At 48.4% G+C, this 26,209-nt stretch overlaps 1 protein-coding gene across 3 annotated transcripts in view; it reads right to left on the bottom strand.

Annotated features, from left to right (window-relative positions):
- Window positions 1–26,209, bottom strand: part of MAP1A (microtubule associated protein 1A) — a 68,280-nt gene that overhangs the window by 17,272 nt on the left and 24,799 nt on the right. For 2 of the 3 annotated variants that reach the window (XM_074600540.1, XM_074600542.1), the window contains exons 3-4: window positions 996–1,078; window positions 209–349 (exon numbers count right to left, since the gene is read on the bottom strand). In XM_074600540.1, the coding sequence (XP_074456641.1) occupies window positions 209–349; window positions 996–1,078 (224 nt within the window). Of the gene's footprint in view, window positions 1–208; window positions 350–995; window positions 1,079–20,263; window positions 20,529–26,209 lie in introns of those variants that run through there. The other variant, XM_074600541.1, reaches the window with a different exon arrangement.

Below are 26,209 nucleotides of genomic sequence, written 5' to 3'. Positions count from 1 at the left end.
CCCTGGAAAACTTAAGCCAGGGAGCCAAAGCAAGATGCCCGATACTATAACAGGAATTATTTATGGTATTCAACAAAACAATTGTTTTGCTGGATTCCAAGCCCATCTCTCTGCGGATCTGCCACCTGAAGGAGTAGCGCAGGCTGCACTGCTCTGTCACGCACCCTGCGACCAGGAGGGGACACGCTGGCTTACTGCTCCCACTCACCTCTGGGTCTGAAAGTATCTCAGCAAACTTCTGGTAAGTGAAGGTCCCTGTCTGCAGGATCAAGTCTCCTTCCTGGTCTGAGCTTTGACCACAGAAGATCAGTAGTTTGTGGGCTGATGAATCACACACCAGTGAGCGGACCTGTTAGCATGAGACAGAGTCAAAAAGTTATCTGCATTCCTCACCAGCACCCAGAAACCCAATCACATGGACAGGCGATACTTATGTATTATTTACAAATAGCCAAAATGTAAATTTTCTACATAAAATTGAAGAGGGAAGACAATGCTACTGCCTGCCCAACACAGCTCCACGTCAAATCATAATTCGCATTGAGAAAGTAGGCCAATGCTAAGAGAAAATGTTTGCTATTACACTGCCATGGAAAAGGTCAGTGCATTTAGACCCTCATCAAACCAGAATGCTCACAGTTCAGAAGCCCTCTGCCTTGTTTGCTAGGAAACTCTACAAGCTCCTGAGAAATCCTTAAAATCGGGCAATTCTAAGGCACTGACTCTTCCAGGAAGCAGCTCATTCTTAAAGGGCTAACACACAAGAGACCAGACACTCTCATGTGTTTCTTTGTCTAGCAGCAAATTCTGCCACAGAATAGCTGTTACTGCATAGACCTTGCTGCAAGACCAGAACACCGTCACCACACCTTGCAGCAGACTGGCAGCATGTTCCAACTCTCCAGAAGACGCAAAGTGTGACAATCATGACCTCTATGTCAAGCATGGGCAGGAGAGCTGGTGTGGAGAAAAACCTGCTGGCATCTGGTCCTTACCTCAGACACAATGCTGTCCACATTGGGGTTCACCAGGATCACTGTCTCCAGGGTATCGCTCCGGTGGTGGAGGGTTCTTTGGCCTAGGGAGAGGCAAGGGATTAGACAGGATGGGAGAAGCTGCTAGGACAGTATCTGCCTACCGATGTTTGAGCCTCAAAAATTCCACTTCAGCATGGGTTTGATTGCAAGGCTTCAACTTGCATTCTAGAACCAATTCAATACCTGGGTCTCATAAACCGAAGCAAACTCTTCTCAGTAACAAGGCAAAAAAAACCCTACTTCTGGGTCAGCACAATTTGCAACTCAACTCCACCATGTTCGGAAGTCCGCGGCGCCAGGCACGTCCAGCTGCTCGCTTGTGCCGGACAGCCATGCCCCATAAGCGCTGGCACGGACCAGCTGTCCCCTCCAGACAGAGGTATCTCGCCTCATCGCAGCTACCACGGAGCGGTATCTTTGGATGTTCTCCAAGCCTTAGTCACCACAGGGCTTTAGGAGCCAGCTGGTGCGTGCCAACTCAGCCTTCATTAGAGCAGTGCAGCACTAATAACGAATCTCTTGACATTCTTAATACGTTTTTTCTCTTACAAAGTGTTTTCCTTTAATCCAGACCTGCAGTCCTGGAGGTAAACTGCTGCGATAGGAACCACCTAGACAGTAAGAACGCTTGTTCTCCTGTTCCCCTCCTGTGAGAGTCACAAACAGGCGCCCAGACAGGATTCTGCTCTCTATATATTTAGGCAAAAAGGCAAGGGCAAAAGAAGAGCAAGCAGGAGCCTGAGGGTGCAAAAAAGCAGCTTGGCATTACATGGATATTTGGCAAAATATTGACATAATGCCTGGGCCCTATTAACTCCTTAGAGAGAACAGCGGTGAGTGCCTGCCGTGCTCAAAGGCAGGGCTGGGGCCATCCTTGTGCACCCACAAGCAGCAGCTCTGGGAAGCGGGAGGATGTACAGGACCTTCCTGCAGCATTTCCCTGCACACTGCTGGCAGCATGTAACTTTTTGGATTCTGGTCTTTGCCAATACCTACCTCTGGCCATTACACCCACTCTACAAGCCAGGCACTTAGAACTTAATTGCTGGAATGTATAATTTATAGGGTTTAAATCTTTCATAGGCTTTGACCCCTCATATAGACTGGAAGACCATAGATTTTCACTGAAAACCAACATCTATTTCTATTTTTCATCTTACAGACAACTGTGGCTCTCTGACAAAGTTGTTCTTTCCACCCTCTCTGTTCCACAACCCCCATCACCTCGCTTTCTCGGCAGATCTCAATCCTTCTAAAATAGCTTGATCAAACTGGTATTTCAAAGAAAGACACCAAAAGGACACAAAAAGAAAGAAGTCAGAGAAAGGCCAATACTCAGTATAGCTTTACTCAAATTCAGTTTACTGGGATGTGTTACTCTGGCTGCCAGCCATTATGTATGAACCAGACAGATATGCCCAGAAGGCAACTTTGAGTCCAAAATGAAAGCGGCTCTTAGCTCTCAGCACAACTATTTCTACTCTGCATCTCTAGCTGCTTTCTGAAATTGCGTTCTTTTCGTTTGTCTAAAAATGGTCCCTCCAGACTGAAACAAAACCATCACTCTGCAAAGGAAACACTTGCACTGAGTTCAGTGGCTTTTCTGCCACTCAGTGCGGGACGTGGAGGGGGGAGGCCGGGACAGCCCCTGCAGGGGAAGGCTGCGGGTGAGCCCCGGGGGGTGGCAGGTGCTGCAGGTGCAGGGGGGCAGGACATGTTCTGGGGCACGCTCAGCCAAAAGAAGCAAAACCCCACCCATCCTCCCGGTAATAGCATTGCTGATGCCTGGGCATTGCTTAGATCCCAGCAGCGAACACCAGGTGCCTCCTTTCCCCACCGATGCACCGTGCAGATTTCACACAGCTCACCCCACACCCCCACCCACGCGCGGCCCAGGACAGAACCGATCGCCTCCTGTTTTTCAGCAGTAGGTCTGGGACAAAGTGAAACCCCAACAATGCCATTCCCCAGGCTTCAACTTCTGCCACCTTGCTGCCTGCACCCCAGACAGACCTTTCAGCGGCTGTCGCCCGCGTTGCCGGGGCACGGCTCTGTGTGTAGAGCCAACACCAGCAGCCTCTTCCCTGCACCAAAGGAGGGCTCTCGGGCGCGGGGCGGTCGCTGGTGCCCAGCATGCGAGCGTCCCTCCGGGCACCAGGTGCCAAGGGCTGCAGGGGCAACACCAGCCAGGGGGCTGCAGGCTGGGCAGCGCTGGGTGGACAACACCAGCGCTACGGGGAAAAGAACCTGTCTGCAGGACTAACAGCCATGACGATACTGCTGCTCTCTGCCATTTCTGTGTCTGGAGCCCAAGCAGCTGAGCTGTCACCACTGAGACTGGCAAACAAAGCGTGTCTGGTTAGCATTCTGCTGGCATCCTCCCCCCCGAGGGGCTGTCCCCTTCATCCCTGAAAGAAAGAGAAGGGCTCAGGCTGTGGGGCCAGCAGCTGCTGGCAGATGGGGGGTAGGAATGGTGAAGTACTGAGTCTTGCAAAGGGCCGTGAAGATTAAGGCATTGAAGCATTTTCACATGAGGCAAGACTGGGCGCACTGAGAGCGTTTAGGCTGGAAGAGAAAAGGTTTGGGATGGGGGAGGGATCTTATCAGTATGTGTAAACACCTGATGAGAGGGAACGAAGAAGAGGACGTCAAACTCCCTTCTCACAGTGCCCAGTGACAGGCCCAGAGGTGAGAGGCACAAATTAAGACACATGCAATTCTATCTGGACACAAGAAAACACCTTTTTTACTCTGAGGGTGGTCAAACACTGGAATAGGTTGTACAAAGAGGCTGTGGAGCATCCATCCTTGGAGACATTCAAAGACACCCGGAGATACCTGCTCTAGCAGGTGGCATTGGACTAGACAGTCTCCAAAGGCCCCTTCCAACCTTCGATTCAGCGATTCTGTGACTGTGTGAAGCACTGCCACCCTCCAGAGCCTTGCTCCTCACCCACTGCTGGGCAGGTTCCCTCTCTTCAGCCGCAGTGGTTGGTTCTCAGAGGGACACAGAGCACAGGCACACAGACAGGCCGTTTCCAGAAACACCAAATCACTGTGCATGCCAAAACACCTTCAGCTTAGTTCAGCAATAAAGCAGAACCACACAGAAATTCCAGGCCAAACTGCAAACTGCGAGCGAGGTGGCGACACGTGCCCATGACACCCCCCAGGCTGGGGCAGCAGCACCCCCCGACGCTGAGGCGCGAGCGCTGGGCTGCAGGAATCCCCATCACCCAGAGCCGTGGAATCCAAGGGCCGATCGGCCTGAGGAGCCCTTTGCTGGCTGCTGCCTCCACACAGACCTGCAGCAGCAGCTGCACAGACAAAGGATTTAAACACAGACTGGGGTATCCTTCGTCTTACTAATGAAAATTACTTGCAGCAGAAACGAGTAGCGGTGCAAGCGACACTGCAGACACAGTGATTGAAAGCGCACCGTTCAGGTCATTGCCAGATACTTGTCCTTACTAGAGCCCTGTCGCAGTGAAAGCCATGCCTGAAAATATCACTGCAAATGGCAAAATCCCTTAATTACATTTACCAGCACGAGGAATATCCTTCTCAGGCTCCTGAAGACTGCTGCCTTCGACTTGGCCAGAACAAACATCCGAACATAGCTCTGACCACAGACCTCCAGGCACATTCTGGACACAGATCCCAGCCCCCTCCAGCCACGCACACAAGCTGCTACACTAAATGAAGTCTCTCCCCCAGTAACCGTGAGAGGAAACTTCATTAGCATTGAATTTCTCATTTTGTACAAACCTTCACTTTTTGCGTTCAAGTACATACTCATTACTGCAGTCACCACAACTCCTGTGCGCTTCCTGAGAACGTTTCTAGCCATCGTGCCCCAACCGAGGCAGGAGCCCCCAGTCTCCACCATCTGTTCCTTAAGAGGAGAGTTTCCCTCATCCCTCATAAGCACTTGTCACCCAGCCCTGAAACTCTTCTAGTTCCGCCATGGCCGTTGGGATGACTAAGAGCGAAGTATACATGATGAGAAGGAACAAAGATGATTCACAGTGGGGCATTATTGTATTTTCTGTACTATTCCCCATCCTCTTTCTCTATGCATCACAACATAACCTGACATGAGCTTTGGACCAAATAAAGATCTTCAGTTAGGGGTACACAGTGACATCCAAAATTCACCCTAACATGATACTATTAATTGACACCTTATATGGAGTCTGGAAAGTTTAATTTCTCCAGTGTGCTTGATTTTGCATTTCTTGACAATTAATTTAATGGGGCATCACAATGACTGTTCAATTTAATTGCAGAAGTTCTTTTCTAGGTATAAGTAACTAAGTCATCTACAAATTTTGATACCTCCATGTTCATTCCAACCCCTTTCCTCGTCATTACAGTATTGATCAACTCTGTTTCCAGTAGGAAATCATGTAGCTCTTGTATTTTACCTCTGGATGCTGCACAAACTTGACCATGTATTTGTTTTCTAATTTGTTTTCTGTCTCTTAGGTAGTTTTTGACTGCTGGCATTAGTTGCTTTTGACCAACACAAAGTGCTTGCTGCGTAACATATGTAAAGATTTAATACACAAATGCACCCCATTCATAACCCCCCTGAAATTTCAGAAAACAGAGGGGCATTCTCCGTCTCCACATGGATCACATTACTTACCATTGTGCACCAGTATCACCTTCGTCCTGAAGGGCTGCGGAGGGCACACACAAAGCTCTCGGATGGCAGTCAGCGGGACCTGACCGTGGAGGCATTACCCAAGAATGTCCCAGAGGTGACGAACAGCAGCTTCTCCAGGCAATACTGGAGGAACTCCATGGCTAATACTAATGGGACATTTCAGGGTGTGCAGGCTGCTCTCATGGATCATTAATGGGGAGGGAGAAAAGTCTGACTTTATGGGGGTTTTTAGAAGAGTATATGTAGCTTTCATGCTAGAAAGGCTGAGGAGCGCTCTCATGGCAGACTGAGCCTTCCTGGAGGGGGGCAGTGGAGGGGAGGTGCTGATCTCCTCTCTCCGGTCACAAGCGACAGGACGCGAGGGGATGGAATAAGGCTGCGTCAGGGGAAGCTCAGGTCGGACTTTAGGAAAAGGTTCTTCACTGAGAGGGTGCTCGGTCACTCTCGGCCCAGGGAAGTGGTCACGGCACCAAACCTGTCAGAGTTCAAGGAGCGTCTGGACGATGCTCTTAGTCAAATGGTTTAGTTTTAGGCTGTCCTGCGAGGAGCAGGGAGTTGGACTCGACAATCCTTATGGGTCCCTTTCAACTCGAGATATTCTGTGATTATTTGGCCCACGGAGTGTAGCATCAATTTGGTTATGGGGCAAGATAGCGAGTGATGAGCAAAGCCACAGAGATTTTGGAGGCAGTGAGAATTAATCATCTGGGGCTGCCTACATGTGCAGAGACCAAGGGCAACAGAACGAAGGACCAGACGCTGTGTTTTTGGTGACTAGTGCTCAAGTAAAGAGGACTATGTGGAGAGGTCAGTCTTGGATAAAGCAAAGGACAGTGCTCTGGGTAACTGTGTGGCAAACAGGATGCCCAAGAAAGAGATGATCCTAGAAGCAGACAGATGGTCGTGGAGGAAGAAAAGGAGGTCATGCAGCCAATACAGATCCTCGCATGCAATGTGATTTGCCGTTCTAATTGAAAGCACCTAAAAATCCCTGTAGCTGAATAATAAATTCTGGGCTGGTCCGAAGGGCTGGCAAAGATAGCTGCAAGAGCTGCTGCTTGTCACTCGCTTTAATCTTTGAGACCATCAAACCTCAGAGGTCTGATTAGTCTGTTGATCAGAACTGGAAGAACCGTGGTTACGACGGACTGCGCTGAAATTGTCAGGGCAGCGGGACCTGGGTTCTCATCTTTGTGAGACATCATCAGCTAGGCCTGGGCACGAAAGGGTCATCTTTCGAAGGAGACTGTGCTAAAGTCAGTCATGATGCTCTGACTGGTACACCAAAACGTAATGAACAGGAGGGCCCCAAAGATGATTATAGGACTGGCACATCTCTGACGAGAGGCGGGCCGAGAGGTGGGACTGTGAGCCTGGAACAGAAAAGGCTGGGGGGGGGATCTCACAATGTCTGCACGTACCCGATGGCAGGGTGTGAAGGTTGGGCTGCAGAGCTCTCAGGACGTGCCCTACAGAGGATGGAGACTGCTCATCCGGCCTCAAAGAAACCAGCCCTCTCCCCATCCAAGGGGCACTCCTTATTCCTCATTACCTGTCCTTCCCGCACCCTTTGCCTCCTTTGTCCCTAAGATTATTTGTGCTTACCAGGCCACGTTCTACCTGTAAAGCAAACACCAATAGTACGTTGACAAAAAATACCAAAGTTTCACAGTCTGAACATGTTATCAAGTCACACAAGCCACAGTGACTAAAAAAATGACTCTTCCTAACTTTCAGATCTCTTACCTGATGTTATGAACATATTTCCTCAGGGTGGCACTTCTGAAAAGATCTTACAAGAAGATACCAGATATCACTATGGTTCAGTACCTTTTGCTACACTTCAGCAAAGAGCTGAGACTTGTATTACATGGTCTTCCCCACGCTCCACTGAAAAAAGTCCCCCTCTGGAGACAGTCAAACCGAGCATGAGGGTTCTCAGAGTGCATATATTTGCATAATTAACACGAGCTAGTGCAAGCTGAAAGACTGCCATTTCCTTCATTCTGAAATGACATCATAACGCTGAGATAGTAACTGATTCTTTCATTCTGAGTCTGTCAAGTCTCCAACTGCAGCTTCTTCAGTGCCAATGGGAGAAAAAGGATCCAGCCCCAAATGGTGTCCATTCAGAGAAAACGAAACAATGCATCCATTCACCAACACGCCGGGGCTGTACCGAGTACAGCAAGCTACAGCTCCTCAGGACAGAGACTATAAGGGCCAGAGGCAAGGTCCTGCACAGAGCTCCGGGCAGGGTCCTGCCTCTTACCCGCTCTGTGCAAACGCACCTTCCTATCGCCTACCGCAATACGGACCGACCCCCCCGAGAGACCAGGGAGCCCCGTGCTGTTTGGCAGCGAGGGAGAAGAGTGACTGCTCTCTGGCTGGGAGCAGCGTCCTACAGCCAGCACCTGAAGGGCACCCAGCTGCTGAAGCTCCTTCCTCCAGCGTGCAAATTTGACAGCGTGCAGCTGGTAGGACCAGCTCTGGCTGGTGGAGATCTGGAAGCTCTGCCAGCTGGTCAAATGGGCTCAGGAATTAAAAAATAAACACAAAGATTGCTTTGCCGGCCAGTGCACAAGCCAGCAAGTGCGAATCCTCCTTACCTGCAGACTTGTGCATCTCGGAAACGTCTCTCAGCTTCTCTGCTCTGGGGCATCCCTGCTGCACTGCGGGAGTTGCAGCAGCCCCCGAGACACGCTTAGGCCATTTTGTAGCTGTGGGCGATCTGCGGGCAACCACATCACCAGCAGCATGAACTGGAATGTGCCTCAGAGCGGCACGAGGGACGTGCACGCGCAGCCTTCCTGCTCTCTGCGTGCTCAAACCATTCCAGTGAGAGTCCTCAGTAAGTTTAGAAAGAAACCCCTCCACATAGGGGTGGGCTGAAGAGACTCTGAACAGCATGTGGGCATTTGTGGTAGGTTCTAGAAAGGGAAGATTCTGGGCAAATTCAATTTCAAAGAAAATTGTCATTTCCTTCTCCTGGCAGGGGGAGGCAGCTGCCTTTAGCGGAGACCCTGTACGGGGTGGGAGCCACAGCGGCTGCCGCAGCCACAAACGCAGCATGGAAAGAAAACGGCTACATCTCACTCTGACTTGACCTTTAGAGGATAAACGGGAGCCCAGGATGGGCTAGCGTCAGCCTCAGCCCTGGCCCAGGGAGACGGACTGTCTCCACTGCTAGGCCTTGGCCAGGTAGGAGATGGCCACCATCACATGCTGCGTTACAGCCAACTTCCAAACTAGATCGCCCTGACGAGGAACGGAGCGTGGCCAGTTCCTCAGGCTCCAGAGAGAGCTGGAGCGTGACCCACAGTCTCAACTGGTTTCCACCATCTGTAAATTGGATTCCAAAGCTGATGTAGCGCTTATATTAGCTGCAACAGTAAACTGTTTTACTAACGAACTGCCCTTGAAAAAACATTTCTTTTTATTTCAAAACAAAATATTAAGGTTTTTAGATTACAACAGAACATCTTTGTTAGAGTGAAATAATGGCTAAAATTATCAATAAAAGCAATTATAGATTTTTTTCTTAAACTCGCAGCGATCCATCAGTTATTTTTACTTCTCTTTCTTTTCCCTGAAAACTTTGAGAAAATTCTTTTCGGGATACTCTATTTATTTACATACACGGAATCCCAGGCTCCCAGTTCTTATTTTTTTTTCAGACAACAATGGCTGTATTGGCTTCAGCACATGTTTTGATTGAGAAGATACGATAAGGTCGCTGCACTTCCTCAGTTTTAATCTCTTTTTTCTTTCTTGCCCTGACCACTTCGCTCTTGGGATTATTTTTTCATCCATCTTGGCTGTTTGAAACACCATCCAATTTGCTATCAGCCATGTCTACGATCATGCTGGTTACATCCCAATCCCAGTCTGCCTTAAAGGAGCATTAAGGAAAATGGAAGAGGGTATTTCGGAGCAGCTCTCTGGGACGCGGGAGGCTCATCTGCCTCTGGCCTGCACTGGGTCTCTCATGCGGCAACCAGCCCTGGTGGGGACCGCACTGGCACCGACCATCTGAGCAGCTGCGGGAGCAACCGAGAGACCATGGCAGGGCCCCAGCACGACGCCATCACCCCTGCACTCCTAAGACAAGAGATGCACCTGCAGCTCCTCCCTTGCAGGGGGTGGGAAGTCGCTGTCTTCTCAGAAGACGACAGAGAACCTGACAGAGGACCCTCGTCCAGAGAGGACGGCACAGTGGCCTGCTCACTGGCATGTTCTCTCATGAGATGGGCGGCCTCCGAGTCCCCCCCACCAGAGAGCGCGGGACTGACCCCCACCTCCAGCTGGAGTTTGTCTCTCTGTCTACAGCTGAAGAACCCTCTAGCACAGAGATGTGAACGACATCTTCACACATCTGCGTCCCAAACACCAGACTGTAGAATGACTGTCTTTGCTCCCTCCCCCAACAACTCTAAGGAATAATTAGTTAATTATGCAAGCCACAGCTATCTCAACAGGGGACACAAAGAACGCCCTTGGCCTGGCAGCGCCCTGCAGTGCGGGAAGCATCTTTGCCTTGGTGCAGTCCTAAAGCCCTGTGTTGGTTCCAGCTCAGGAACTCAGACACCATCTCCAGCGCCCCAGTGGCTGGAGACCGCTCTGTCACACCTCACCTTTTACAGGGAGCACCCAGTCAGATAAGGGGAGACTTTCGGGCAAGATCAGTGGAGAAACGCGGTGAAGGCTACAGCTGGAGCGTGGTGTAAACTGCCCAGGAAAGACCGAGAGGTATTTTGAGTGCCGGGTGGGGGCTGCAGTGCAAACCCGTGCCTGGAGAGATCGCAGCGATCGCAGCAATTCTGGGCACATCCAGCTCTTTGTTTCTTTTCCAGGGACGAGCAGAGCAAAGGGCACAGACAGCTCACTGGGTGATCACAGTCCCACAGCCTCCCCCCGACTTGCGCTCACAACATGTGACACTACAGTAACCACTTATTACAGTAAAATCATTATTGGGAAAGTGTTGCAGTTTTAGCTTTCTAGTGTGATTCAATAGCTGAGAATGATGAGGAATTGGCTTCAGACAGTGCTTTGTGGTCCACCAGCAAGTGTCCTGCCTCTCATGGTCTGAAAAAGTCTACAGTAAAGATTTATTTCATATACTTTCTATTTTTAGGTCTTCAAACTCTCTGCAGAAATAGATAAATAAGTATCTATTTATTTATCAATGGCTAAATCTAAAGATCTACCCTCCTTAGAGATTTTCTTTAGTGATTTTCTCTTAGCTAAAGAAAGAAGAACCACTGTGTACTAGAAAAGGGAAAATATATTTTTAGTGGGAATATGAAAATCAACAGAAAATGGAAAGGCAAGAAGCTGCAGCAAAGTGCAGAGTCCCTGCTGGGGAAGGCTGGGGCAGAGCCATGTGCTGTCCTCTGGAGCAAGGGAAGGGAGCATACGAGCGATCACCAAACGTGTCAGATGAAACCACAAAGGACATAAAATGAGGGATTTTAAACTGCACCTAGAAAAGAAGGGCAAGCCAATGGTATTTGAGCAGTAAAGTATTATTGCATGTATGAGTTTTTATTTTTTATGGAAGTTTCAAAATAGCGTGTGACGATTTTTCGTATTGGAATGCTGAGTCACATAGTTAAAATCACGGCACCACCGAAATAAAGCCCTGTGAATGTGAAACAGGAGACAGGCCTTATCTGGAGGAACTGAACAGACAGTTACAAAGGACAGGAAAACACAAAGCACTGTGCTGAGAGAGTGAAGATAATTCAAACACCTCTAGGAAGCAAAGCATCCCCTAGGGACTGCAGACCTGACAGCACACCCACACCGACTTCAGCCTGTTAACAAGGAGAATTCTCCAGGTGTTGGGTTTAGCTTTAGTTACCATCCCAGGCACACACCAATGGGAATTTGGGGTACACATGGTATATTTACCACTATTACCCGTATTCCAGTCAGACTGAAGCTGGGTAGAAGAGCTCCCGCTCAGGAGTACACCAACACCTGCACTAAAACCCCCTCAGAGTTCCGGGTATCCTGATGCCTGTCTCTGTACACGCAGAAGAGGGCGAGAGCCATCCCACCAACCCCGCAGGGAGGCCAGCAGCACGCAGGGGCTGCAAGGGGGAGGAAGGAGCACAGGCACGAGCGTTAGGGGAGACAGAGCGGACCCCGGGACACTCTGTGCTCCTTCGAGGGCTCCAGACAGAGCGTTTCCAACCCCAGCGTCTACCCAGCTGTCTTCAGGAGGGCAAACAGGACAACTGGTCACAGATATGCTTCCAGGAAACACCGGCACAACCGAACACTCTCAATGCAAAAGGAGCCATGAAGCACTAAGATCAGGAAAGAAGAGCACAGCTGATTTGGGACAGACCAGGCACTAACTTTAGAAGAGCTCAGAGGCAGAGAAACAGAACTCTGCAAGTAGAGAACTTGGTGTAAAAAGGTACAGAAAGAAAACAGCATCAGCAAGACAGCTCCAAGAAGAAAGAAGTTTCTCAACAGGAGCAGAGTCAAAGAGTGAAATTAATTGAGAACCACGCTAGGCAGGACAGAGAAATTAAAAACACAGCAGTAACCAGCCATTAGGGTCAAAAGAAAACTATCTCCAGGATAGCAACAGATTTTAAAGAATACGGGAAAAGCACAACAGATTAATTACTGTCAAAAACAGCAGCGTGTGGTGTGGAGACCTACACAAAGCCGGAGGGGCACAGAATGGTCTGGGGTGAAGAAGAACAAGGTCTGGTTTCCAGAACCATTGCTGAGTCTGCCAGGATGGAGATACTGAGGTGCCTGAAGGCGTGTTCAGGTTTCCTTTTGTGGATCTAGCTGGAGATGTTTAATAACTTACCTTACCTTACTGTTACTGCACGTCAGGAGAACTGATCATGCTTTAAGGCAAGAACAGACTCTGCAAAATGAAAGACCACCTCCTGGGGAATTACTACAAAGGTGAACCAGCAGCACGGCAAGAGAAGGAGGTGAAATATTCTTGAAGGTGTGGGAGGTTGTGGGCACTTGCCACATCCCAGGAGATACTCCTCCTAGCCATTTGCCTGTGTCTTCCTATCTTCCCTCCTCCTTGTGATAATTTCATGCCATCTACAGCTCCTCTCCCAGGCAACTTCTATTTCTATACAGTGCCAACCATAGCAACCATCTCATTGCTTCCTAATTGCACATACTGTCTCACTTTTATGCTAAAGAGCAATTTGATAGCTCAGCCATTTTAGAACCACTAATTGAAGACACAGATGTTCACTTTGGAAACAGCTGGATCTATTTCCAGAAGGTACTGTTCCTCACTGTTCATTAAATGCCCCTCACCTGGACATTACACCACCGCTGAGCTACACTAATGGGTGAGCGCTTCTATCTAGTATGCCAGGTGCAGAATCGGTCACGAGAGATTCTGTTGCCTTCAGCGGCTTTGCTGACTCCAGCTGGCCTTGTACCCTTTTGTTGTAACACAGTGTATGGCAAGAACCGAGATCACAGCTCTGCACAGAGGCATAATCCCCATCTGTGAGGAGCTTCTGCTGCAACTTCTTAAACGTCTCCAGCTAAACCCACAAAAGGAAACCTAAACACACCTTAAAACGCCCTCTTATCTGGTGCCCTCGCTCCACCAACCCCGGCAGACTTATAGATGGTCTCTTTGGAAACCAAATTAATGTTTTGTGTTTTCCTTGTCAGTGGGACTTCAGCTGTGATTCGCTGCCAGTACCTGAACAGAGGCTCCCCCAAAACGGCTCCTGTTGGCAGATCCCTGTTCCAGATCCCAGGGCTGAAGACTCCTCTGAGTCGCAGAGCTGGACAGCTTCTGATTTCTTAATTTTAATAAGAACATGCATCACACGTTCTTACAACCAGAACACAGCACAGATTCAAGAAAACTGCACGTTTCCCCTAGTTTTGCTGTATGTGGGTAATGCCGATTCTGACCAACTTGGAGGTAACAGCTTGTGATCTGTCCTATTTCTCTCTGGGTTTTTTTGTTTTTTGGTTTTTGGGTTTTTTTGAGGACTGATCAATATGAAATGTGTAAGCAAGCTGCCTGAGGCAGAGAGAACTTAGCTGTATCAAGGAAGGGATGGCTGTCACAAATAAGGAAATAATTCTGAGATTTCCTCCCCTTTGCCTATTGAGACAACAAATTTCTGGCAAGAGGCTCCTGCCTCTGATTTCTAGCATCTGCTTAGACTCCCCAAACCTCCTTCCTATTCCGCACTGCTAACAGTCTCATTCTAAGTAGCTTTTCTTCCCTGTCACCTGCTTGTTTTGAAGATGACCTGCTGAATGCGATCTCCGTTTGGGACACGGATATTAAACCCGCTGTGGACTCTGTGCGGCAGGGGCTGAAGCAGGGGCAGCCTGTACTCGGCCGTTCCCTGAGAAGCAGCAGCTGTCCTCTGCCAGCATCTTTCTTTGATGCATTTTGACTTTGCACTCTTGCATCTAGTTGCCACTTGACAGATTCTCTGCGTGGTCTGGATTCCTGGGATTTGATTTACAGCACAGACCACGGTGACGATGAATGGGATACAGAAAGTTATTTTGAAGTGCAGAGGTTCAAGGCCCCCCATCCCTTCTGCCAGCAAATGTAGGCCTTGTCTGTTCAGCATTGAAGAGAGGCATTGGGGAGAAGCCAAGGAGGTTTCTAGCAGAGTAGGGACAACTTCTCTCAGTTCTGGTGACGAGTCAACTCAGCCACCGCCTCTCACCAGCGCTGAGCTCACTGAAGTCTCACTCCATAATGGGAGCCCCTGCTTCTCAACGCTTCCCCGTCCAGCCAGGTCTCCTTCCACTTGCAGATTACACAGTGGCATCGGGGACTGAACTTACTGACCTGGGAGAACAAAAAGGACTAGAAGAGGCCGCCACCACCACACACACTCTTGTCGCAGGGCCTCTTACTTGTTCAGCTCCCCCAGAGCCACGTGGGCACAGAACCCCTCCACGCTCCCATGCCTCCCTCTGCCTCGACAATTGTCGTTGCCTTTGAACATGAACCAACCGCAAGAAAGAAGCCCCGTAACAAATAAAACTCCCATGCAAATCTAGCAACCAGGAACTGGGCCAAAACACATACTGTGCTCACACCTACCAGCCTGCAAGCTGGTTCTTCAAACAGATGCCACACAGATCAAAGCCACAGAGAACCACCCTATCCAACGTTTTCCTACGTGTCGTATTCTTTCGAAGCCATTTAGTTCTCACGTGGCCTGGGCAGTGTTCGCATTTCTGTCCAACTACTGCAACTTACCCATCTTAAACCATTTTAGCACACTTTCCAGAACATAAATCTAGTCAACCAGAAGGTAAATCACTGACTTCTTGCCCACTTCTCCTCTAAGATAGCTATGAGCACCTTGAGCGCCTGATGACAGACCGACATTCCTCAGGCAATATTCAAGAGAGATACTAATGGTCTTTCCTTCCAGTTTTCTCCTTAATTATTTAAAAATTTGCCACTGGAGCTTAATAGAGAGTGGCCCAGGCAAAATGTCTGGATCCCAGTGAAATAACGGTTAGCTACAGCAAGCATAAAAGCAAATGACAATCTCTTAACTTGAAAGTCAGTAGAGGAAACAAACAATCCAGACTTGCCAGCTATGCGGCCATACTTTTCTAGCATGATGTATTTGTAGCTATAGCACGTTGTGAAAAACAGCAGTAAGCTTTTATAGCCTTCATCTTTTCACTGGAAACAACCAAAAGGACTTTTCTCAAGACTACGAAAGTACATGAAAAGCAGAGCTAGCAAATGCCAGCCCACCATGGAACCACGCAGCTTCTGGACAAGTCTCCAGGTGAGAGCTAAGGCTACAGCTCGTGCTGCTTATGTCCTGCCAGCTGGTATTTCTATTTTCTTATCGTGGCCGGTATCCCAGAGATAGGAATGGACTCTCCTTTCCAACCTTAAAACAGCTATAAGAGTTTCAGGTCAGGTATTCTATGAACATATTCAATAACAACCATTTATTAAGCCGCTGCTGCCTGAAGTGTTTAGCTGACTCCCAGGGGAGTCTGAAGAGGCTCAGCCTTTTGCAAAGGAGGGGTCTGAAACTGTCTCGCTGTGCCTTAACTCTGCAATTTTTTTCACCTTTGCTTCACACTAACAACGAGGAGACAGATTTCCACATGCCTGACTGGTGGAGATGACTTCTCCTTCTGCTGCACCTTCTTCTCCAGGATCTTAAAAGTCAGTACAAATTTACAAAAGATTTCTTGTTTTGCAGGATGCCAGAGACATGAAGAACCTTACATACTTGATCGAACTGTGAACCCAGGGCCCTGAGGCAGGTTCTAGCAAATTGCCAGAGACTTTGGTGCTTCACAAGAAGGCTCGTGAAAGACGATGATTTGTCCAAAGAGGCACACAAGTTATTCCGTAGGACACACTGGTAACAGACATGCGTATTAAATCCTACCCCCTCTGAGACTTACATGCCTCCTTCCATTTCAGATTCTCAACCTTCATCCTCTTAGAGGAAATATCCAAGCTTTTACTTCAAAAGCAAAGAAAGGCCTCGCTCATTTCTTTCAAAACACAGAAACTGTGATGGCAATGCTTTTCAGAAAGGCAGAAATGAATCAAAGTTGCATTCCCCATTAAAAAAAACCTAAATATCCAACCCAATACTACTGTATACATTTGAGAGATCATTCCAGCAAGACTTAAAGGCCTGTCTCAGGAGAACCGAGAACCTGCTGGCCAAGGACACCAATGCTCAAGTTCATCGGTGAATAAGGCCTTGGAAGGACAGAGATTTCCTGAAGAGCTGGACACATAACTAATTGTTCCGTTAGCACTAACTTTTGATATGCTGGAGAGGAAGGCGCGAGAGGAGGAGAACTGATCTATGGTCACCAGTCAGCACACGCAGAAATTAATCTCCATTTCTTTTGTGTGAAGAAAAGCTAAAAACAAGCCCCACAGCTTATGCACAGCAAGGCATGGAATTAACGAAGACTGCTTTTTGCCTGTCCACGCTGCACTGTCCCACTGCTATAATCCCAGCTCCCTCCACGTTCCTCAGCTCCTCTCACGAGTCACAGCCACCAGTGCATCGAGCAGCTCAGAGACAGACGCACGCTGTCCTACGGCTGGTGCCCGAGTGGCGACTGCCCAGGTGGCAGGGCACACAGAACAGGCACTGTCCCAGGCAGGCACCCACTCGGATTGCTCTCCTCTGCTGCCCCATCAGTTTTCACAAAACTGGTAGAAACTTGCTTTAGTTTCTACCAGTTTACTGGCAAAAAAAGAGTTTACTCCAGACAAACACAAATTGCATGTATTTGTAAGAGGAATTCATACAACTCAATCAAGCACCTTCAAGGGGATGGAAAAAAACCTAATACAAACTGAAAAGTTAGAACCAAAGTAGCTTAATACTTTCTCTAGTCTTTCCTGTCAACAGCTCCAGGGCTTGTGCTGGAGTCCAGAAAGACATGGTCCTGCAGCTAATTCAGGATTTTCGAGGGGAAAGAAAAATAAATCCTCTTTTTCCATCTCAGTAAATTCTCCCCAGAATAATTTCTAAGTATTCATTTACACCTAACTTACTCTTTCTTCCCACACACAGAGACTGTCCATCAGCCCAGTAACTATCACCTCCCTTTCTTCCCCAGGTACTTTTGCCTAACGAACACTTCACGGCCCAGCAGATGCACCCTTTATTCTGAGCTAGCCACTGCTGTCAGGTCCCTGCACGCTAACCATATAAAACAGTCTTCTTTGGCCTCCCATAGCATCTCTTTTCAAGGGCACAGAGGTCTCTCTCCTACCCATCAATTAGTAGTGGAAAGCCTGCGATAATGCATATAGCACGCTTGGCTGTGCTAGCCAAGTGGCCAGAAGTAGCACCCACTAGGATCCCTATACTCGGACACCTATCACAGAGATATACCGCTGGATCCTTATTTGGCACTCAGTTTCTTCTTCTTCTTCTTTTGTGAGATGCAGCCATCCCAGGTGTTACCTAGGGTACGAATATGTGTATGAACATGTACAAAGAGCACAAGACCATGTCCCACAGAAGCTCATGCTGAGGAACCCCTCTCCCACCCTTGCTGTGGTGTCCAGCCATGCTTCTTTGAATGAGAGAGACTGCACCGGAGCGTCCTTCCTCGCTTCCTCGTTGTCACCAGAGAGAGCCTGTGCTTGCTGCTGCTCACCATACTCCTGTGCTCAAGTCCATCATCCACTTACCACCACATCTGCTGAGGACGTGACTAAGGTATGCTGACAACAGAGATGTAAGAAAGAGCGGCAAAAAGGCATGACAGAACATGAATTATTTTGTTAGGAAAGAAACTACTGCAAAGCTACACATATCTCTGTCTGTAGAATGTGAGCAGGGCAAGGAAACTGACAGCCTGGCCTTGTCAGGTCCCAGGAAAGGAAAGAAAAGGAGGGAAAAAAAAAAAAAAGGATTCCCAGCCTGTATAGGATAGCTATTTGCTGGAAAAGTGTAAGGACAGACACGCAGTCTGGGTGCAGCCAACCAGTACGGAGCCATCAAGGAGATGGGGAAGGTACTGACCTCGCACAGCAAAAGGTCCCCTGCCCCATCAGGAGAAAGAGGAATCCCTGTCACTCTGGAACAGTGCCCAGCCTGCAGGGCTTTTCACAGCGGAACCAGAGCTACTTGGAATAGAAACAGCCTCGTCTCTGAGATCAGAGAGTTTAAACCGGAGCTTGTTTTTTCTGCAGTCATAAGCCAGCAGGCACCAGCTGCAGAATTTGCCGCAGTGTGTGTGTGTGTGCGCGTGTTCCTGCGTGTGCGAGTGTGCAGCAGCCACGCTCCTCCCCTGCAAGCTCACTGTGTGATAAATGTGCCCAGACCCCTCCTCTTTCTCCTCCCTACACCACTGACCCAGTCTAATAGCTCTCAGCCCCCTCTCTTCTCTATTAAGAAAGCTTTTGTTGGCATCACTACTGACTCCTTTTAATTGCACCCTCCCTGGTCAACAAGGTTTGCCTCTCCTCCTTCTCCCTTTTACCCGAAACAGCAGTGTCTGACAGATATTCATGGTCACGTACCCTGATCTGTGCAATGTGCCAAACCCTGCTCCAGCTCCTCTAGCTCTGGACCCTGGAGATAAGAGGCCCTATTTTGAAATAGTTCAACACATTTTAGCATTAGCATACAGATGATTTAACACTTTTAACAAGATGTTTGCCAGCAGCAACTCTAAAGGATGTCAAAGATACCCTACGAAAACAGAACTCCGTGTGTCCGTGGACTGCAATGGGGTCATCATCGCACTGTAGCGCTGGTGATGCAGGAGAGCTAATCATAAAGGGAGAAGATGGCCCCTTAGACCTCTGTGCTACATGGGGAATATCGCAGGGCAAGGGATGACAAAGGACCACTGCTAGGAAAAAGAAAGCGCTTTGCTGTTTTCACCTGTAAAGCACAAAATCCCTCCCCAGCCTACTAGGATGAAAATGAGCTCCAAGCCTGGCCGCATCTCCTCTCCTTTGCTGCCCTAGAAAGGCTGCATCACTCACATTTTACAAGAACCTTCCCTTTTTTCCTCCCCCGCTAACTGGATGCGTTTGGATGCTTTTTGGCTTCCTGTAGGGGAAGAATGTAGTGTTGAGCAGCTCAAAGCCAGACTTGAGCTACTTCAAGACTATTCGTGTGTGGGTGTGCAGCACCAAAGGAAAGAGAAATTGCAAAAGGGGCCCTGCATCTCTCTTCTGTCTAATCATCAGCACGACAGTCCACCTTAACAACCCTCCCCCCTCCTGACTGGCATTAGCCTTATTCCAGCATCAGCACTGAGCCGAACAGCGATACAGACATTAATACTGGCTTTCACCAAGCCTTGCCCAAAGGGAGCGTCTGGGAGATGCCTCGAGCCACCTCCTCCCTTCTCCAGGAGCATCTTCTTCAGGAAAGACCATACTGGGATAAATCGTAATGCTGCAGGACTGCTTAAGTCCCTAGCAGGAAGAATATCCTCTCCAGATTCTTCTCCAGACCCATCTTCATACATCCTTCCCTGTGCCTGAGCTAATGACACAAGTGCAGCAAACAGCTGAGCAGCCAGGGAATGCCATCGCTGTTCCTATACTCGGGACACAAGCAGCTGAGAAGGGGCGAGGTCCTCACATAGATCATTCCCTTCTCGTCACCAGTCCTTTTCCCCTCAACCACCAGTCCCCCCCCACCTCTGCGCTCCAACAGGATCAGATTCCAAGGAAAAAAACCCCGCATCTGCTACCGAGTGCTCGGCACAGATTTCCTCACCTGCTCCCCCGCAAGGGCAGAGCAAACCCAGCGCCTCGCCCGGAGCCGCGGCAGATTGAGCGGGAGAGCCCGCCCGGGGGTCACCGCGCTGGACCGCTACCTACATTGACAGTCGCCTCCCCCCGAATAACGCGTCCCCCCCCCCCCGCCGACCCGCTTCCCCCACAGCGGCAAACAGCATCAGGGCAAGAACAAAGCCAGCGCCGGCTGCCCCAGTCCTGCACCCCCAGCAGCACCGGGGGCTTCTCCTTCCCCACCGACACCCCCCGCCGCCCCCGGCCTCGGGAGGGGACGCCACGTACCATCCTGTGCCGGGCGGCCCCGGAGCGGCGGCGGCCGGGGAGGCTGGAGACCCGCGGGCAGCGCCGGTGCGGGAGCGGCTGCTGTGTCAGGGCGAGCAGGGAGGAGCCGTCGCCCCCCCGCACCGCCCTGCGCAGGGCGGCTTAACCCCCTCCGGGCCGCAGCTCCGGCAGCGTCCCCGAGACACGGCCGCGGGAGCACCCACCCACCGACCGACCGACCCACCCACCCATCGATCCCCCTCCCACCCATCCCTCCCTCCCTCGCTCCATCGCGCTCCCCCGGGCACCGCCGCCCGCCCCGCACCAAGCCAGGCTGATCCTGACGCAGAGTCTGGGCAACCAGCAAGGCCAGGGCTCCAAAATACGTGAAACTGGACAAACTCCCGCAAACAGATGGGTTCCCAACTACCGGAACATTTCCCCCACACACAGCCTAGAGTCAGGCTGCTCCTCACAGAGGGGCACTCCCCATCTCATCCCAAGGGGGCTTTGGTTTAAGTTACTCTTAAACTGGAACCTGGTGCCAGGCTCCAACCGCAGCGCAGCTCCTCCAATTAAAGAAACACAACACGAAATACCAGGCGCAGCATCGGCTGGGGAGAGGGTGCCCAGTGCCACAGACCCCGTGTCTGGCTGCTGGTGAACAGGGATGTGTCAACAGTGGATTGAGCGGATAAGAGAACTTGGATGAGCCATGCAAGAACACCAGCAACCTCACCTCCGGAGACTTATTTCCAGCGCTACTTTCAGCTAAATGTTTAAATCATTTTCTAAGAACCTTGCAACTCATTTCATGACCAGTATCAGTGTCTGGCTCATTTGACCTCCAAGGCACTTGAGAGGAGCATGCTTCCTTGCTCCTGCTCTACTGGGCTTAGGCCCATCAGTCCAACGTTGGAATATACAGGTTACTCCATGGCACGCTAGTTGCCAAGAGTGACTTTTTTTCACAGCAAGCACTGAAACCACTACCAGGGCCCTGTCTGCCTTACACAAGATCCCGGCTTACTTTTAGATTCCAGAATTAACTGTGAAAGCTGGAGGTGTCCTGCCTGCCCTACAGCAAGCCTCCTTCTCAATGATCTTCCAAGGGCTGTCAGAGGCAATGGAATATTCAGGAATAAAAATATCATAGAATTGTGATGAGTTTCAAAAAAAATAAATAGAATCTACTCTTCTGTAGCTTTCACGTGACACCAATCAGGGCAAATATCTGTGAACCTCAGGAAAAGTTAATGCACTGGAATCAAACATCTTTGATTTCTGTATGTTTTGAACAGGTAACATCCTCATCTTAACACCCTATTTAAAAAACACCACAGATTAAAAAATTCTCAAGGGACAAACTATTGAAAAAAATAGTTCCATATGGGAGCTGCTGAACTACTCCATTACATCGGTCACATCCCAGCCTTCCGCTTGACAGTTCTGACACACAGCCAGTAACACCAGCTACTTGCTGGTGCCAGTTGTCTACTGCGGTGCCTGGGAACCACTCTCAAGGGGCCGGAGCCCTGTGGTGAGCACTAGGAGGGAACAGAGCCTTCTGGATTCTGCTTTCACCTCCAACACAGAAGTCGCTGCAGCGAGTGGTTCTGAGATCCGTGCCCAGCCACTCCCTTGACAGTCAAATCAGCCAACTAACAGATGGAACGGGACACAGGTCTCTTCCAGCCACCAGAATCATCAGTACAGCATAACCTCCCAGCCACAGGAATACAGCAACAACTGCAATTAAGTGATCGAGCACTTCTTTTTAATATACACATTTGGATTGTTAATTCCTAGGACAAAGTGTTGGAATGTTCTCTGACAGATCCGCAGCAAGGCATAGTGGCCTTCCCATGGCCCAGAGGGGCAGCTGGTTCTGGTCACCAATATAAACAGGCCCAGGTAACGGCCAACGCTTTCAATCATTATTCTCAACTGAGATACTTAAAAGGGTTTTATCTTTGGAAAGAAAATTAGGGTTCAGTCTGAAGCCAGCATATTTTGGTGAAAAAGCCTGGGTTCTGAAAAGAAGTAAAAGTTCCTGCTCTCCTCTTTGAAATAGCGCGGAGAGCCAATATTAACAGAGTTGAGCTGACCCTTTTTCTGTTTTGGTGGAAAGTGAAAGGTTTGTGGTTTTTTAAATGTATACTACGTAATACGGAATGAGAATCTATGGATTTACATTTGTTTAATTCAGGAACTAATGGCCTGAGTCTACTGGACGCTACAAAGACTACCTCAACGTAAAAGCTCCTTTGGATTTATGTCAGCACTAGGATTACAAGGAAGATCAGTTCTACATATGCTGAAGAAGGGTCCACAGTCAAATGGCTACAGCCACCCATTGACACTAGGATCTTAACAATTGGTTCAGTATCTATTGAGCACTACCTGCAACTTCAGCAAAGTCTCATCATCAGGGAATTAATGGATTCTGACAGTAGCCAGGACTGTGAAACATATGATCAGAGATGTGGAAAAGTAAATCACTGCATAGCTCAGACTGGGAATATCCCATCTTTGGCTGCAGAAGGGATCAGCTCCCCACCCCAGTCAACCACGTAGAATGGAGGAACTCCAAGTTCCACTTCCATGAAACGTTTGCCTCAAAGAGCAGAAGCAAGCCTGCTTGCTGGCCCTAGGCTCTTCCATGCTGCTGCTTCTTGGTGCTGCTATAATTAGTTCTGCCAGTTGTAAGGTAACGATCAATCATTTCAGTCGATCTGGTTTGATGGTTTTAATTAAAACTGTTGGGACAGCAGTCAGAACCCCGCCCACCACACCTTCACGTATTCTTTATTCCTGCCTGTAAAGAGTGGAGAAGACGCAGAAAAGCCCATTCCATACCCTACCTGTTCATCCCTACTCCCTCATCTGAGGGTTTGGCCTCAAAAACCTTCTCATGACCCTTAATCCTTAGGAACTTCAGAATGGGAACACTGGGTCAGGCCCTGAGCCCGTCTAGCCCACAGCCCTGAGTGGACAGCTGGGGAAAGAGCATAAAACACGTGACAGATGGATTTACCCTCAGTTATACCTCTCAGCTTCTGGCAGATGCCCTCACTCACCAACAAAGGTTGTTTCTGCATCTTTATGTAGAAGTTGCATGAGCTTCTCTATTGCATTCTGAAGCTACGTAAACTTTTGAACTCTGTGGCAATTGTTTAGCAATGCATCATGTGTGAAGATGACTTCCTCTTCTATATTTAGTTTGTAACTTCTGCTTAGTGATTTCATTTGATATTCCCTAATTCTTAGGTTATGAGGGGAAAAAAAATAATTCCCATTAATCTTCAGTAGAGCATTTGTATTCTCGTATTTGTCACACTGCTCTTCCACTCCCTTTTCTGTAAGGTGAGAACTGCTAGGTTTGGGTTTTTTATTTGGTCAGTTGGTTTAAGTCTCCTCCTGTAGTGAAGCCTTTTTGATCATCCCTATCACTTTTCTGATGTTAGAATATTCTTTCTGAGACCAGGAAAGAAGAAGGACCAGAACTGCACAACACATTCAAGAACTGAGTGCACAATATACCAACACAGGGGCATAACGATGCTTTCTATGGTGTATTCTACTGTTCTAATTGCTAACATTCTATTTGCTTTTTGACTGCAGCTAAGCATTAAGATTGCTGCAACTCTATAACCATCAATAACTTCAAATCAGCAGCCGTCTCTGTTATTTCAGCATTGACACTATGCCCCAAATCATTTATGAACACATGGAACAGCACAGGCCCCACAGATCCAGGGCACGTGGCTCGTGACAGTGATGCTGGCAAGAACCTCCCTTACCACAGTAAAGAAGAGCATCAGGATAACATCTGCCAGTATCCATCTATTCACCGAGGACACAAGTATAACACTAATCTTAGTGGTCCCGGGTCCTTCCAAGTCCTTTTAAAAACAGTGTCCCACGTTCCAGGTTTTTTCTTTGGTATCCTAAAGCCATTTATATCAATCCTTAATATAATAACTGCAGAATAGCATCTTCAATTATCTTTAGAAAGTGTTTTAGCCACCACTTAGCAAAAGCTTACTAATTTCCATGACATCATAGAAGTAATCTGTGGTAGTGTACTCCCTGTACACTACTCCCCCTGCACAAAAAAGAAGTTAACTGGCTCCACACTGATGGCTTTTTTTTTTTTTTCATATGTATACAGGGTATATTTGCCCCCCTCCTATCTCCCAAACATGAATATATTACCTTTGTTGTCTGTGCTTCCAGCCACCCCTGCTCATCATCACTTCAGACTCATTTTCTTAGCCCCTGCGCACTACAGCAGACATTCTTAGAGGAGATCGTTATAACCACCTATTGTGCTTGCCATCCCACCACGACCAGTATAACCCAAGCTAGAGAGGCTTGCACAGTCAAAGGGAATAGGAGTCGGAAGTAAAGAGCAAAGTAAACGGCTGGGGATGCAGAACGACTGCAAAGCAAACCGGCAGTCCCTTTTCGCAGCTTACAGATGTACAAGGTGAGCAAAGGACGTTACTTAAAAGGTGCTGCTTTGCGGCAGTGCTGAGGACAAAGCAAGAGGATATATTTGCTACTACTGCTACATATAAACTAGGCTGCTTAGTATTTGAGTTAACATCACCCACTGAACTGTACAACTGCCCAGGTGGCGGCCTGCAGGCTGGACCTGGCCTACGGGGTAATTTCATCCAGACTACACTTTTTGAGGTCTTTCCTAATAAACTTACCACAGAGACACAGGTCTATGTCACTCCAGAGAGCAGTGCGATGGGTGCAGGAAGGAAGGGAGGGGGGTTAGACAGCCCCGCTCTAGGACTGGTCTATGCTGGCAATTGCGCTGCCATTAGCAGATTTTTCAGAGCGCTTCAGGACCCAGCTCCCACCACCGCTACGGACGTACACCGGGGACATTCCACACAGTGACGCACAACTCTGCAGCCGTTTCCTTTTCTATGCCCATCACAACACTCACCAAATTTAGCCCCTAGCAGGATATTTAGGGCAGCAAGATCTCCTTCTGTATTGATTTTTTTTTAATATTGATTTAGCATATTCTATTTCAAGCAGCAAAATAAGATTTGATATAACTGTTTAATCAGGACATTTACTGATATTAGTAATTGTTCCAAAATCCCTTCCTCTTAACAGTCATACAACTACAGTTTAAGCATGAACTAGTCTGATGTCTTTAACTGTATTAAAACTTTTTGAATATATAAACAGGCCAATTTGTTATCTGCCACCCACAATCTTATTTTATAAGGAAACTATATTGTTTCAACAACATCATATCATGCTTTTATCTCTCTTTTGCCTCAAAATCTCTGTATATGTCATAAATTTGGTACTTCTAATAACTATTTCTGCTGTATATTTTCAATAGCAATCTCCATGAAATTCATGACTGAAGGTTGATGCATCTATTTTCCTCCAATTTTTGTTTCACTTTCTGCTCCTGGTTATGCGTTCAGGTCCCAGCAGCCACGAATGCATCTTTTTATACTTTGCAGGTGTTTTTTATAAAGAAAAATTACTTATGAGGTATGGTGATTTTCACAAAGCACAGTTCTTTGGCATATATGTCATATATGTACTGCTTGACCAGCAAGACACTTACTTAAAGCTGAAGAGGTTCTTAAAACAGCTGCTGCTTTTACCGTACTCCAGTTATTTAACTGGCCTAAAAAGCCTCCTGCACAGCAGTTCTTTGAGACAGGCCTCCTGCCTTCATGCGATCAGATAAGAGTTGCAGATAACCTCTTCATTTTAGCTTTTAAAGAAAACAACAGATGATCATTTAGCAAAAAACCTAAAAATAGCTGTCAAAAGCAGAAGAAAAGGGGCGCTAGTAAGGAAAGCACTTACTGAGTTTCAAGCCTCTTCCAGTTCCTAAAGAGAGTGTACTGAGCTTATGGTTTCTGCTTCCTACTTTCTAAAGCCAGGAAGACCTACAGAGCTGTGATCAAGAACGCT

This window comes from Larus michahellis, chromosome 9 (assembly GCF_964199755.1).
Source record: "Larus michahellis chromosome 9, bLarMic1.1, whole genome shotgun sequence".
NCBI lineage: Eukaryota > Metazoa > Chordata > Aves > Charadriiformes > Laridae > Larus > Larus michahellis.
Note: the sequence above shows the minus strand (reverse complement) of the source record. Positions and strands in the feature narration are given on the sequence as shown.